This window comes from Gavia stellata, chromosome 8 (assembly GCF_030936135.1).
Source record: "Gavia stellata isolate bGavSte3 chromosome 8, bGavSte3.hap2, whole genome shotgun sequence".
Taxonomy (NCBI): domain Eukaryota; kingdom Metazoa; phylum Chordata; class Aves; order Gaviiformes; family Gaviidae; genus Gavia; species Gavia stellata.
Window position 1 is genome coordinate 42,376,411 of NC_082601.1, and position 12,471 is coordinate 42,388,881.

A 12,471-nucleotide genomic window follows, 5' to 3' on the forward strand; every position below is an offset into this window, starting at 1 on the left:
TGCCAGCTTGTGAGTGCAGTCAGTTGCTTCCGAGACACAAAGATGCTGGGTCCAGTGTCAGTGAGTTGACTCACCAGCTTTAAATGGATAACTAATGGCTAACAGTGAAAGAAATAACTAGGTTTTGCCTTTGGCTATGGAGATATCAGGAATTCAGTGCCCCCTTTTATTCGCAGTCCTGGGAAAGAGGCACTGCAGTCCAACTCTTATCTGAGAACTACTGCTAAATGGAGAAAAGCTGACAGCAAATATTTACTCTTGGATCAATCCTGTTTAAAGTGCAATGTTTGTAGCAGAGCTTGGACGCCGGAAGGTCATGTGTAGAATCAAGGCTGCATTTATATAAAGACAGAGGAACATGCACTGGAAACCCTTGCTCAGAAAGGGAAAGGACCAGAGGATTTTGAAAGGCACGCTATGAGAATCTTAATTTTTGTCCTCACAGTGAGTGTTTTCTCATGTTCAGGTAAGTCGCTCAGAACGGAACGACGTCCTCTTCCTTATGGTGGTTTAGGGAGGTAAAGTACAAGACCACACTGAACTTTTAATGGAACTTTGCCTCTGTCTCAGGGTTTCCAGTGTACGACTATGAACTCCCTGTCACAGAAGAGGCTCTCAATGCTTCCATTGCCAGGATCAATTCTCAGTCTTGGGGGACAAACCTGTATGGTGTTGTCAGGAGCCATGTCACAAGAGTAAGTGCACAGACAATGGAGATCCTTTACCCGGAATATGCTTTGCTGTGGTGGAAAACTCTTTTTCACCCAATCCTGGAAACACAGGTTTAGTTGGTGTTTTCTGATGTTGCTTGGAAGGGTTTGAGCTATTTTCTGAAGCTATGGCTTTAGGAACCTAAATATTCTTTGTGTGTTGGTTTGTAACTAAAAATACATTAGGAGTTCAAATTTTCCACCCCTAGAATAGAAATCTTTGAGGGATCTCTTGTAAGATTTTGTTCAAAAGTGGTGTTTTTAAATATCTCCAGCTAACTGCTTTGCTTTGGGCATAAATTAACCTCATTCATCTGAAGGTCTTAGCTGAACGTCTGCACTGCTAATTAAATGCCACCACAAACACATTTAGGATTTTTTTCTCCAATCTGTGTTTACATCATCTGTCTCTATGCACCAATGCTGGTTTAAATCTACTAGTGTCTAAACACAGGCAGGGAACGGCAGGAAACACTTATCTGTTTTAATTTGTGTTGCGAAGAACTAATTGGATACCCAGAGTTAAGAAGTTAAAGCTTCCTAATTTAAAGTTAGCACATCCATGTTCCTGAACATCCTCAGAACCGTTCTGTTTCTATAGATGGTATGTATCAAGTCTTTTGCAAGAATGAATGACAAGATGACTTTTGGATTGATCTAGTTTGGAAAAAAAAAAAAAAAAAGTGGGTGAAAGCAGTGGGGGTTTTGTTGTTTGTTGGGTTTTTGGTTTTGGGGTTTTTTTTAATCTCTCATCTTGAGCTAAAACGTTCATTAGGCTGTGAGAAGGAGAAAAGAAAATCCTAGTGTGTCAACAAAAGCAACCAAACTTTCTAAAGCTTGTGGTGTTGTATGTCCACTGCCCATTGAGGCACCTGACCTGAGAAGGAGCAACCCTATAAATTGCATTAATTTAATTGCTAGCAGTTGTGTGATTTTCTTTCCAAGTCATGTATTTGCAATAGACTTCCCAGCAGTCTAGATATCCAAAGCAGAGCTGTCAGCACCCTGGTTCCCACAGAAGAAGGGGTAGCATGCAGGGGTAATGCTATGCTTATCTACCTTTGACAGTCCCCCAGCCGACTCTGAGCAATAGGAGGATCCTGCAATGGGCTGTGGAGTTTCAAGTGAAATCCCTGTGGAAAGCTGTTCTACGTTGCTGTCACCAAATCTGCCTGAGAGAGTAACTCCTGAGTGCAATAAAATAGCCTTTCTCACACACAGTAATCTGCTCTAAGCGGGGCACTGACCCATAACGCCCTTATGTCTTGCTTCTGCTTGACAAAGAAGCAAGGTTGCCATGTAGTGGGCATAGAAGGACAGGCACTAATTAGATGTTGTGTTGACCTTCCTTTTACCAGGTTGACATGTGGAACAGTGATGCTTATAGACTAGAGCTGCAGTTCAGCATTCGTGAAACTGTGTGCACGAAAGTTTCAGGGAGAGACCCGTTCACGTGCGACTTCAAAATAGGGCCATTTGTGGTAAGTGCCTCTGGTGTGAATGTGAACCCCTCCGCTCCATGCAGGGTGTTGTCAGGATGTGTTGAAACACTACTGGTGCTGAAGAAGGAAGAATGACTGGCCTTCTGACAACGAAAACAAACCCAAACAAATACAACCTACAGCATGGAGTGGGTGTTAGGTGGGAAGGGTCAGTGGGAAACTCTTCTGCCTGGTCAGTGGGGAATACAGGAACTGCTCTGAGCTGAAAAGAGAGGGTGCGTGTCTTGGAGCAGCATGTAGTGAAAGTGTGTGCTTTGGCACCAAATCCTGGAAGGAATTGGCTTCTTTTCTAAGATAAGAAGGTAGAAAACCTGACATTTGACCTGCTTTTGTCTATCGCGTATCTAGGCACCACATAAAGGCTTATCTTCCTATGTAGTGCAGATTTCCACTCCGTGCTGACAGTGCTTATTTTTTTCAGATTTTCAACTCTCTTTTCTGCCTGAAATAAACATGGATCAGGCTCTTGAGATCGCTTTTGCTGCCCTCTGATTCTTAGATGACCAGCTTTGGTGTAAATACATCATCTTTGAATCTGGACTTCTCTGTGCATGGTTATTTTTGGCAAAACATGGCTCCCTTTGCAAGCTTTTGAGTGGTTGTGTCCTAACCCCTTGTACAAATCTTACAAGGCACGTGGAGTAGCTTTTGAGTCCCTGTGTGCAATGATGCCATCCTGTGTGTCAGACTTCCACAGAGATTATCTCTGGTTCTTCGTGCTACTCCAAGCTGAGCTCTTCTCACCTCTTTTTCCTCTGTGAATGGCTGCCAAACTTATCTGTCCTTCCTGGGCACAGTCTTTAATACCTTGAAGCACAGTCTTCCACAGGGAAGACGAGGGATTCTGGGAAGGCACTGAACAGATGTCAGAAAGGCTTTCCTCATGAGTCATGCTACTACCTCAGGAGGTAGTTTACTCCGTGAAGATGAGGGTAATCGTCTCTTTGAGTATCGCTACTCTTGAGCTAACAGCTTGTGTGTGCGTGTAGATGGGACAACATGAAACTGATGGCTGTTGCTAGTGTTTCTTTAAAGACACAAGGGTTGGCTGCTGCGAAGTTATCACTGTATTCTAAACAGACATCACCCCTTTTCTTTTCTCACTGAGGCAATACAGTATGAAAGATAGCGTGAGGATCTCTGTTTTCCAAACTTGGGTGGCAGGTTTTGCTGGAGCTTCTGTCAAACCATAGAGATAACGTCTTTAAAGGTAGTTTAACTTCTAGAGCTGGAGCTGCCATCAGCATAGTCCTGCACAGCTCTTCTGTTTGTCATTGGTGATGCCAGAGCCATGAAAAGGATTGGGAGATTTTCTTCTGCCTCTAGTAGGCTCAAGACTTCATACAGCTAATAGGCAGTAACTTGCATATTAGCAAATGGGGCAACAACTTTTTTGTAGTCGTACGCTGCCAGGATGCATTGGGCTGGCCGCAGTCTGCTCCAATAATTTGTTAGGTGCCTAGTCTTCCTTGAGTTTTTTCCTTTTGGAATTTGATTTTAAAATCCCTGTACAGGTTCCTTCCCCCCCAGTGAAACTCCCATGAGAGGGTTTGCACTATAGCTTTGCTCTATGAGATTTGCTCTATTTTGATCCGTTACAGCCAACTGCGTTCTGCAGAAGTGTTGTGGAAGTCTCCGGTGAGCTGATCTCGAACGTTATTGTGCAGTGCCACCGAGGCACATCCAGCTCTGAATCGATGAGCAGCGAAGAGGTAAGGAAGGGGAAAACCAATTTTTGTTGCCTGGGGGAGCGAAAATTCTGCTTGTTCTCTTTTAAGGAGAAGTCAGGTGTATATCATGTGAACTGCAACTCCTGTAGCAGTTGGAGGTTTTGATCAGAAAACTGAATGTGGTTTGAAATCCATCTGTCTCCTGTAATGCTCCACTTTCCATCAGCTGAGAGGTTTGACCTTGCTTGATGGATGCCTGGGGAGAGCGTGAATCTCTGCGGCAGTCTGGCACATCCGCCGACTCCGGCGCTCTTTCTTCATTGACATATAGAGTACGCCTGTGCCTGGAGAACAGTGATTGGCACGTCTTATAGACAGAAACAAATACCGATGACTGGCTCTGTTACCAAACCCAGCTCTCAGCTGAGCATGTAATCACAGTATAGCTGAAGAACATTTGCTCTCCTGAGATGTGTTCCCTTTTTGAGCTCTTATTTGGTTTTTAAGGTGTGATTAAATGCTGACTCAACCTGTGCATTCCTGCTAGCTATTTTCAAATCATGCCAGTGTCCACTTTTTCCATGAACTGACGTTTGAAACTGGGAGCCTGCGCTTACAACACAGATCTACAGTGGGTGTTGTGCTTGAGAGTTATATACAGGGAACAAAGATAGTTTCACAAGCAAAGTGCCAGAGGATATGGACAGTTTTTATTTTTGGGAAGTGCAAGTGACTAAATAGATAACTTAAAGCAAATAGGATTCTGTGTCACCTTCTCTTGGTTTGAATTGCCAAATTAGCTTGTAATTTATATTTTTTGTTCAGAATCTCTATTCAGAGCTAGCTATGAATGCACCACAGGAAGTCTTGATTTGCAGAGCAGAAAGACTGTATGTGAAGTACTGAAATATGTAACGTAGTCTTGGATGTTCAGTCTGTCCTCTGTGGGTTAAGCATAACTCTTGTTTAATAGGGCACTCAGTGTAAACACTTGCTTTTACAAGCAGAGATCTTCCTGCAAGTCTTCTTTAACCATCACTTAAAATTCAGTACTGCTGCCAATATTCCTGCTGGGGAATATATTTCCTGCAATGTTAATAAGGAATAAATGCCAAAAGGAATTATTGCACATGAAAAGGGAAGTATTTCTTTTTGCAGAGGGCTGCAGCAGGTGCATGGCAGCTCTTGTTCTAGAGCTGTAACTCAGTTCAAGGGTTCTTAGACTGGTTCACTATGGATGGTGTTGGTATAGCTCCCATACTGCTGGTGGCATTTGGATAGGAGGAGGAATTGTGACTGGCTGAGGCTGGGATTGTACTACTGGGATAGAGACCAACAAAAGAAGAGTATAGAGAGCTTTTAAAAGAGTAATTTGGGATAAATGAGTCAAAGGGGTGTTCTGTGTGACTGCAACAGACTAACTCTGCTCTCCAGGCTCTGCTCTCCTGGCTGCATCTGCACCACGGTAAGGTCAGGCAAGGTATGGAGTATGAAAGATGTTGATCTGAGAGCCTACCTGCAACTGCAGACTTCCTTAGCAACATCGCTGCTTTGCAGCAGTATCAGCAGAAATCTTGTTTTCGGAGACATTAATAATGAAGTTTGGAATTACTTCAGTGATTACATAGTACCTGAGGAAATGAAGGAGAGGCAGACTTCTTGACAGATGAGCTTTTGAAAGAAATGTCTTTAATTTACAGATGATGCGTATGCCAATAATGAACCCCAACAGGCGAGGCAGCAGTCGCAGAGAAGGTAAGCCAGTTCTGCCATGCTGGACTGTCCTGGCCCATGTTGGTTTGCCTTTTGGATCATCTGTTCAGGCCATCTCAAGGTCATCCATCTGAGGGAGAAGAAAGTACGGAAGACCAGTAGTTTGCTCAGGTCACGGCCAGCTGTTTTTTCCTGTGCAGAGGGGTGTCTCATTGAGAAAGCGGTGAGGGCATTAGGCTGCAAAGTAGGGCAACGCTGAGGTTTGTGTAAGCATCTCCTGGACTGCCAGATTTGTGCTCTCATAACCAGGACTTTTGGGCATCCTTGAGGTTATCCTGACGTTGTGCAGAATGCTGAACGAACACGTATTTGAAACCATATAACACTCACGTATGTCTCCATGTTTGGTTTTTTTTAAAAGATGTATTTGCTCCTGAAGCCTTCCCTTTAAGGGGAAGAGGCGGCATCCGTGGAGGCTGGCATAAACCCAGCTATTTCAGCTCTGACAAGATTGAATAATATGGATTGGGTGAGTACAATCAAAAGCATAACTTTTACGCACCCTAGGTCTGCAGGTTTTGCAGCAGAGTGGGAAAGTGACTGCTCAGGATAAAGGACCTCTTTGGGAATGTGGTTCTTGGCTGCGAGCATGTTAAAAGCCATGTTACTCTAGGCATTTGTAGGACTTGCTTATGGGGAAATTCAGTGACATGGAGTACAAACAGCACTATCAGCACCCTCGACAAATGTGGATGGGGTGGCAATCTCTGGTGTCTAAGGGTGGGCTCACAGAACAAGGGTCTGAGCCGTTGTCAAGGCAGCAGAAGACGTTTTTGATTTTCCTCTTGTTGCTTCACTCCTAGGAAGACATCCCAACTACAGAGCTCAAGGCTTTCACTCACTCTTGAGTACTCCATCTGATTTGGATGGACTCACTTTTTGGGCGTGAGCCCATTTTGGATGGGCTCACGCAAACACCAGTGTCCTGGTGTGCAGGTAGTGTGCACGGTGTGCAAGAAAATCAATCTGCTGGCCTGAGTTTAACATAGGGCTCAAGCGTTGAGCTGCAGTTCTGCCTTTTTCCCTCCATCTCTCTTGGCTGGCAGAGACATGTTTCTGTCTAACGTTTCACGGATACTTTGGATCTTATCCAAAGTGGTTGCCCTTAGCAGGGATTTATTAATTGGCTGTGGGATCTGGAACATGCCCTGGCTCTGTATTGGCAAAGTCACAGATGAGTTGTTGAGTGCCCCATTCTGCCCCAGTCCTTCAGCACGTCACCTGCCATCTTTGCGCTGGGGCTCTCCTCCCACCCATGGCTTGTTGTGTCTACTTACATAGCAAAATCTTGGAGGAATGGCCATGTCTTTGTGATGAATCTAATGCAACAGGGGCCCGAGGCCGCACGGTTCAGCAAACAAAAAAAGAACATGGTAGTAAGGCATCCGGGAGAACCGAGATGCAGTTTACCCAGGCGAGTGTTTGTTGCAGAGAAGCGGCGAAGGAGATGTTGGGAGCCCAATTAATGGGAATGATAATGAAATCAATGATGATTCATTGGAGCTGGCAAGGCCTATCCTACACAAACCACCTTTGCTGACCTACCTCTGAGGCTCCATGTGGGAGCAGCTCTAGCTGCTGCTGATATTTTACCTGCCATTTTAGGAGTTAATCTGAAGTGTTTCTGAAAGAGTTTTAGCAACACAGAATAGAGATCATTCTTTGGCACACTAAACAGTTTTAAAGTAGTTGGGAACGGGAAGAGGAAATTACTTAGCACTATGTCTTTGTGATGAAAAAGGTTTCCACACTTGCTTGGGTACATATCATTAGCAGGTCTCTGTCCCTGTAGAGAGTGCCAGAACTGAATGCTCCATGTGTGTGGAGCTCAGTTCAGGCCTGCTGCATTGGAAACGAGACAGTTTTAGATGTAATTTAGTACCGATGACTCACCAAAAGCTAACACATGTTACTCATAAGCATATGCGTGGTAAACCTATATGTGCTGAAGGAGACATACTCCCTGCTCTCCTAGAAACTAGATATGAAAAGAAAGCCCAGTCATTCTGCTATCAGGTCTTTGTTTGTAAAAATGCTTTCATTAAACCCATATGCTATTTTAGTTTATCCGTGAGCCGGTAAAGGTGATATGCTGTTTTAATCACTGCCTTTCCCCTCATAAGAGTCTCTTAACTTTTCTAAATATCTTTGAATTTCCTTGAGCATATTGCAGTGGCATTCTGGTGTGTGCTCTGTGTCCTTCTGGGTAGCTTTAATCCGAGGAGATGGTGTGGAAAGACAGGCTTACCGAAGGGTAGCATAAAGTTGACTTTCTGTTCCAGAGAAGAGAGGGACAAATTTTGTAAATGCCTGACTATGGTTGGCTTCTGAGAACCAAACTCTCTCAGTCTGGCTGGCTGAATACGAATTGAACCTTCTTCAACCCATCTTCCCAAAAAGTTGTGGGAAAGGAGGTCTATGTGCTGGAAATGGTGGACGTCCTTTTCTTTGCATTTGGAAAATGCCAGGCATCTTAAATTAATTCTTAAGAGGAGCTATCCCCATTATACAGTAATCACAAATATTTTGTGTTCCTGGATGTAATGTCTAATAAATCTCTAAACCAGAAGCAAGCTGTAGAATCTTCTTGAAAGAGAATATGAAACAAATGGAAAGAAATATATGGTTCCTGAAATCTTACGCAGTTTGAGTTTTAATACTTTCTGCTTGCTCTTGAAGATAGGTTGCAAGTGTCAGTCATGTTTCATACCAGTGTCCTAGGTTTTGGACATCTCAGAGGCAGACACATCATGAGATTAAGGGAGATTTTCAAAGTACCCCAAAACTCCTTGTTTATCTTTTTTTTTTTTTTTTTAATTGATTTGACTTACTAGCTGTAAAGTCTGGAGGGAAGTCTTACTTCTCAATTTCACTTGTATCCAGAGTTAGAGGGTTTCATCCGTGGGTTTAATTTGAAGCCACATGTATCCAAATTCTTTCATGTGTTTGAGGCCAACTAAAGTTATTCATGGCTTTTTTCCCCTGTGTTTTGGCACCCGTGTGATCATGCCTGGCACTATTACAAGCCGTACTGTGATGGCAGTGTTTGGTGGGGCATGAGAAATACGTGCTTTGTTTTGAGATGGCAGTAGCTCAGCTGGCTTAGCTTAGATGAGAATATTTTGGGGAGGCTGGTGAAACAGCAATTTAATAATAGAAGACTTTCATCTCTTACTCAAAGAACCTGTTGTTGACAGGCAAAGCTAGACAAATCCAGGTGAGAAATGAAATGTGGTTCTTTTTTTTTACCCAACAGTATGGGTAACTGACTACCGCAAAAATTACTAAGGCAAGTGGCTGACAGAGTTTTTTCGGGCTGGATTTTACATTTTCTGAACTAGATCTTCTTATCTTTTTGGCTACAGGAATTATTTCAAGGGAATCCTGTGCCTGACTCTATGCAAGACGCTAGGCTAAATGATCTCACTGGTGCTTTCTGGCTCTTTTTATTTATTAGAATGTGCTAAATATTCAAGAGCAAAAAATCAGTGCAATTGTTACATAAAGAAGAACTTTTTCAAGTCTGCAGTCTTCAGACGCACCAGTCTGCTGATGCCTGCAGGAGTTAGCAAACTGCATATGAAAGAACCACATCAATGATTAATGAGCTTACTTCAGTGACACGTCCTAATCAGATTTTCTGGATTTGTTTCCTAGTGCATCTCGGGAACTGGGGAGATTGTAAAATTCACATGCCATGCTGTGGACCGGTCTTTCCAACAAATAGCTCGGGCACATGAGCGAGTGACAGCAGGAGAGCCAGCTGCTGTACAACAGCTGATCACCGGTTAACAACCTTAGCCTGCACCAAGCGTTAAGGTCATTAGTTAGCTTGGCCTGACAGGTATGTGCAGAGCTTGTTGGAGCTGTGTCAGTTGCCACAGCGTCAGCAAAGGGCATGTCAGTGATGCAGTCAATCCCCTGCTGAAATTCTTGGGGAGGAGGGAAGTCCTGCTCTGAAAGGATGCTGTTTAGCACACACAATGATGAAAGGCTTTTTGAGCATGCACAGGTATGTGGAATTATGGGTCCCATTAAGCTGGAATCTTCTTAATGGTGTTTGTGGCTCTGAATCGCAATGAGGAGCCTAAAAAATGGCTCACCTAATACCTTGAACCCCAGAAGGCAAAAGGAAAGGGCCCCAACACTCTGCTCTTCCAAAATCAACTGCTTAAGGCAGTTGTCTTTTGTGCAGGGTGGAGTCCGACCTATGACTTAGGTCTGGAGTCTCACCAGCAATGCTTCATTTCCTTGAACAGGAAAATTAAGAAGAAAGGCCCTGCCTTTGCTTGTAATACACGTGTAGATTGTGAACACTGATTTTCTCTTACTGTCATTAATCACACAAGGAAAGTGGTTTTTCAACAATCAGATTCCTTCTGCATCAAGGCAAGGGGCTGTGATGTCCTCATTGAGTTTTCTACATTTTCTTAAAATGTCTCTGGCTGAGTTCTCGCCTGGCATAGCTCACTGCTGGGGGGAGTGCGGGGATGGCAGTTGTTACAAGCTGATTAGGAGCCTTGCAGAAGCGGAAGTGAATAGGCTGGCATCCTTGAATATTAGGGTTGTGGTTTTTTCACTGGAAGAATACCTGGCAACATTGAGCCTCTTCTGCTCATACCCAAGAAATCCAGGATCCAGCCTTCAGAGTGAAATGCATGCTTGTTTGTCTGTCTTCGAGAAAAATAATAACAGAGCAGGGTGCATAACCCTCCTGGGGCATGGAAAGAAGAGCTTTTATCCCCAGTGTCCTCATTAAGAAGCTGCTTGATTTTAGTTCAAATTTTGTATTCTTATGGCTTCATATATTCTGTCTTTGTTTTTTCCTCTCCATTTACCCACCCCACTTTCTACAGTTCTCAGAAAGCAGCTTATTGCTTTCCGGGGAAAAAAAAGTTGAAGCATCAGAGGGAAGGAAAATCCCTGCAGAACGGGATCTGTTGCACAGTGCATGAGCTCCGTATCGGATCAGCTTTGAGAGTGAGAGCTCGAGCAATTTATCGCTTAGGCAACGTGGAGGCAGTGACAGGCTAGCCTTACATTCCTCCTGCCTTGGAGCCTGTCTGTGATAGCTAAGTCCTTGATGTCACTTGGCATCTGTGATATGCTGTAGCGGAGAAGAGAGCAGGCTTTCATCTGTTCAGAGGTGAAGGACTGGAATTCAAACAGACCCAGGCAGGACCTTTCCTGATGCTCAGGTCAGATCAGGGTGCGGGAATGAAGCAGAGGTGTTACAGCAGAGAGAATCGCTGTGGCAATCTCTTGTTGCTATTCTGAACAGCAGCGATTTTTACCTTTGCCCTTCTAGATCTGTTTTGAAGGATTAGACCCACTGGAACTTCCATGTTCCCCCTTGTTCCTGTTTCTTCTCTTGTTGCATGGTCCCCAGTGATGAATATAGCAGCTGGTCCCAGGTCTTTGGCCTGCATCCCCCATCTCCAGGGCTGGGCAGGACCCAGGCACTCCTGGACAAGCCACTCTCAGAAGGTCACTATATCTGTCACTACCACATGTGTGGACACTCCTTTCTGGAACAAATCTATCCCTAAAATTCTACTAACAAAATTGTCTTACAGAAAAATATCAGGTTGCCATGGTGACAAACTTGCTGAAGATACAGCGTAGGCTACACACTGCTGTAGAAGCAGTCACATGCTCTCTTAGAAAAACATATCCTAAATTTCTTGTGCATATTGTAGCTCTTAATTCAGATACATTTCTCAGACCATACACCAGCTTATAGCCTCAACCATCTCTGCTTTTGAGACTTTACAATATGTGTTGGTTTGTGTCCCGTGTTACTTATTTCACTGCTGTTAATTTTTCTAGCAGTCTGGTTCTTTTTTTTTCCTCTTTTTTTCACTAATTAGCAATTGACATGACATTTTTTGCACATGAAGTGTTTTGCATATGCAGGTTTCTTTTTACAGATTCCTCATGGTGTGATTCTGATGCTAAACAAATTAATAAACAACTCAGTGAAGCTGAATGCATTTTTTCCGAGGCTATGGATGTTTGGCTAGTTCTGTGAAGTATGAGACAAATTTTGAGTTATAACATTTCTCCCCCCACCCTTTTTTTAAAGTAGATTGGAGAATGAGAAGAATCAAGAATCAAAGATGCAGCACGTGAAGAAAGAACCTGATACCCTTTCCTTTTCTTTTTCCTGGAAAACTATCCTGCAATGAAGTGACAGTCTTTCCCTAACCTCACTTTCTGCTGTAATGTCAAATAACCATTGGATGAGCTCGTGAGATGCTAAAAGCCTGCATTTGTCAGTCGATAGCTGCCTTCGGATGTATTAGAGCTCACTGGGAGGACTGCCTCAGACACCTAGTGTAACTGTGTCCAGTATGTGTTGTACCATCTCATAACGGTGCTATTAAAAGATCATTATTCCATCTGCTTGTTCTGCGTTGCTCTCTGGTTGCTTGTAATTATCTGTAGTGCTTGTAGCTAATTATTGATTCATTCAAACTAATAAAGGCACTTAATTCCTTTTTCTCTGGAGTACAACAGTTGTGGACAAGGTGTCTTGCTACAACTCCAAAGGCAGTGAGTTGAGTGTAGAGTCCAGTAATCTAGCTTTAATGACCACTAATGTGGGGGGCTGAGGGATGCTAAGGACAGTGACTGTTGGGTACCAATGGCTTTTGGAACAAGGCCAGGTTAGAACAGGCCTTTGATGTGTTCCTCTCCTGGAAAACAGGTCTTTAGTCTTGTCCCTTTCTCTCCACTCCATGCAACAGATCCCCAGCTCTTTGGGAAGGGAAAGGTTGCTGTGCAGTTTTGGGGTGGGTGTTTTTCTTTGTTTTT

The 12,471-nt window shown here is 43.7% G+C and overlaps 1 protein-coding gene across 1 annotated transcript; it reads left to right on the plus strand.

The window, feature by feature from the left end:
* Positions 1-417: 417 nt before the first annotated feature.
* On the plus strand, positions 418-11,756 carry SPP2 (secreted phosphoprotein 2). Its single transcript, XM_009817858.2, has 7 exons — positions 418-466; positions 571-695; positions 2,069-2,191; positions 3,814-3,924; positions 5,583-5,637; positions 6,017-6,124; positions 11,741-11,756. The coding sequence occupies exons 1-6, from the start codon at positions 418-420 to the stop codon at positions 6,112-6,114; spliced, it is 561 nt and encodes a 186-aa protein (XP_009816160.1). The 3' UTR covers positions 6,115-6,124; positions 11,741-11,756.
* The last annotated feature ends 715 nt before the right edge of the window (positions 11,757-12,471 follow it).

What these genes read in the sequence shown, in the direction of transcription:
- SPP2 (XM_009817858.2), top strand. Translation starts at nt 418, where the DNA reads ATGAGAATCTTAATTTTTGTCCTCACAGTGAGTGTTTTCTCATGTTCA. An exon ending in TCAGGAGCCATGTCACAAGA is followed by an intron (nt 696 to 2,068) that starts GTAAGTGCACAG and finishes TCCTTTTACCAG; the next exon opens with GTTGACATGTGGAACAGTGA. An exon ending in AATCGATGAGCAGCGAAGAG is followed by an intron (nt 3,925 to 5,582) that starts GTAAGGAAGGGG and finishes TTTAATTTACAG; the next exon opens with ATGATGCGTATGCCAATAAT.